The following is a 2,066-nucleotide window of genomic DNA, read 5'->3' as shown; positions in this document are numbered from 1 at the left end:
TGCAGCAACCCACTTTCTCTCCCCCTCCTCCACCTCCTCTCCACTTCTGCTAGACTGCTACATCCCCCTCTTTTCCCTTCCCATCATCTTCTAGCTAATCGTAGCATACTTCCCATGCACTATGTAGTATTCCAACTGCCCCTATATTGCAACCATATTTCTGGAGCATAACAGTATCACTGAAGTAAAACAGAAAACCAAAAGATGATGCATACACATGATGGTATCAGGATTTATTCCAAAATGGTGCATTAAGCCTGTGAATCAAAGTAACATGTGAAAAGTTTAATCAACTTCTTAGCTTATTTACCTTTTCACTAAAGACTACATGAGAACTATGTCATCAAGGTGACAGATGAGAAAGCACAGGCAAAACTGACCCAAGATTGCTCTCTTAAATGCAAGAGTGAAGAATAAGCATCCCCTTGGAAAATTCTTTCTCAACTACACACATCTTGGCTCCAAAATCATTCTGGAACAAACATCTGCTCAAGAAACAAGTAGCAGAGATCTTTCCCATACCTCCTTGCATCTTTTTTGCGCCCAAAGACTTCCTTTTGCTCAACCTCGCCTAATTTAACAACATATAATGTAAAAATCCAAACTTGTGATTCAATTTGTATCCACATCCACAAGGGTTAAATCACAATGAACAAGTTATAGTAACTGTAGCAAGAATACCTCTCTTTCTTCATCACTCCATCACGACCTTTGCTCCAACGGCCTTCATCTTCTCAATGATCTGCTCTCCCTCCTCCTTTGAGACGCCTCTCTTGATAATAGTCGGCGTCTTCTCCACCAAGTCCTTGGCCTCCTTCAGCCCCAAATCCGTGAACCCCCTCACCTCCTTGATCACCTTGATCTTAGCGGCGGCGTCGAACGAGTCCAGCCTCAGCTCGAACACCGTCTTCTCCTGCTTCTTCTCCTCCGTCCCCAGCGCCCCCGCCACCCCGGCGGCGGCGGGCCCGGGCCCACCGGCGCCGGCGTTCAAGACGCCGATGATCGGAGGATTCTTCAGGCCCATCTTCCGCACGAGGATGGAGGAGAGTTCGGCGACCTCAGCTAGGGTGAGGGCGGAGACATCGTCGACGAGGCGCCAGACGCGGTCGGAGGGAGGGCTTCGGGCGTTCGCTGGGTCGAAGGTGGCGGGGTCGAAGTCGGCGGGGAGCTTCCGCTGGTCGAACACCTCTGGCTCCCCTCCCTCGTCGGCGTCCTCCTTCTTCACCGGGAGGGAGAAGCGACGGAGAATAGGGGTCGAGATCGGGGGTTTTGAGGAAAGGAGACGGTGACCGGACCTAAGGAGAGAGCTCATCTTCTCGGGAGTATGGGAGCAAGTAATTAGGGCTAATGTTCGGGTTTAGGAGGGGGGTAGGAGAAGTGATGGTGAACCTGCCATTTCTGGCGTTAATTGGCTGGCGGTTTGTGTAGGCTGGTGGCTGCCGCTCGTTCGGGTCCCAACCTTCTCTAAAACCGCAAACAGCTGTGCGTCAGTGTTGAAGTATGTACTTGGGCGTCATTTGGGCTATGGATAGATGTGGCCCAAACAATGCTAAGTTATACTTCGGGAATATCTTATGGTTGTTTTGATGGGAGAGAAATTCTTTGTGCACTGTAGATGATATAAAAAATTTGATATAAAATATATTATTTTATATAATTATTTATATAATTATTATTTTATAATATATATTTAATATCTATCATTCTATTTTTTTATTTAAAAATTTTATATGATAAAATACTCTTATTTTTGAAAAAAAATTATGACATCCTGTGACATATTATAACTTCATATATACAGGATGCCATAATATAGCTCAGAAAATTATGACATACTATGCATATTATGACATCCTGCGTTAAATTATGACTTCTTGCAAGATGTCATAATATGGACCAAGATGTCATAATATGATCCAGGATATCATAATATGGAAAGGATATTTTTGTCCAACTCTTTCTAATATGCATTTAATGCCTGCAGCTTTATTTTTCATTTAAAAATTTTAAATAATGAAAATACTTCTGTTCTTTAGAAAAAATTATGACATCATATGCATATTATG

The 2,066-nt window shown here is 43.7% G+C and overlaps 1 protein-coding gene across 1 annotated transcript; it reads right to left on the bottom strand.

Moving 5' to 3' along the window:
• Nucleotides 1–218: 218 nt before the first annotated feature.
• LOC105047069 (uncharacterized) lies at nt 219–1,455 on the bottom strand. Its single transcript, XM_010925861.4, has 2 exons — nt 682–1,455; nt 219–571 (listed from the first exon to the last, which is right to left on the bottom strand). Exon 1 carries the CDS (start codon nt 1,310–1,312, stop codon nt 695–697), a length of 618 nt encoding a protein of 205 aa, XP_010924163.2. The 5' UTR covers nt 1,313–1,455; the 3' UTR covers nt 219–571; nt 682–694.
• Between the last annotated feature and the right edge of the window lie 611 nt (nt 1,456–2,066).

This window comes from Elaeis guineensis, chromosome 6 (genome assembly GCF_000442705.2).
Source record: "Elaeis guineensis isolate ETL-2024a chromosome 6, EG11, whole genome shotgun sequence".
Taxonomy (NCBI): Eukaryota; Viridiplantae; Streptophyta; class Magnoliopsida; order Arecales; family Arecaceae; genus Elaeis; species Elaeis guineensis.
The sequence above is the reverse complement of the archived record's forward strand: the minus strand, read 5'-3'. Positions and strand labels throughout refer to the sequence as shown.

Excerpts from the sequence above, each read along its gene's own strand:
- LOC105047069 (XM_010925861.4), bottom strand. The coding sequence starts at position 1,312 with ATGAGCTCTCTCCTTAGGTCCGGTCACCGTCTCCTTTCCTCAAAACCC.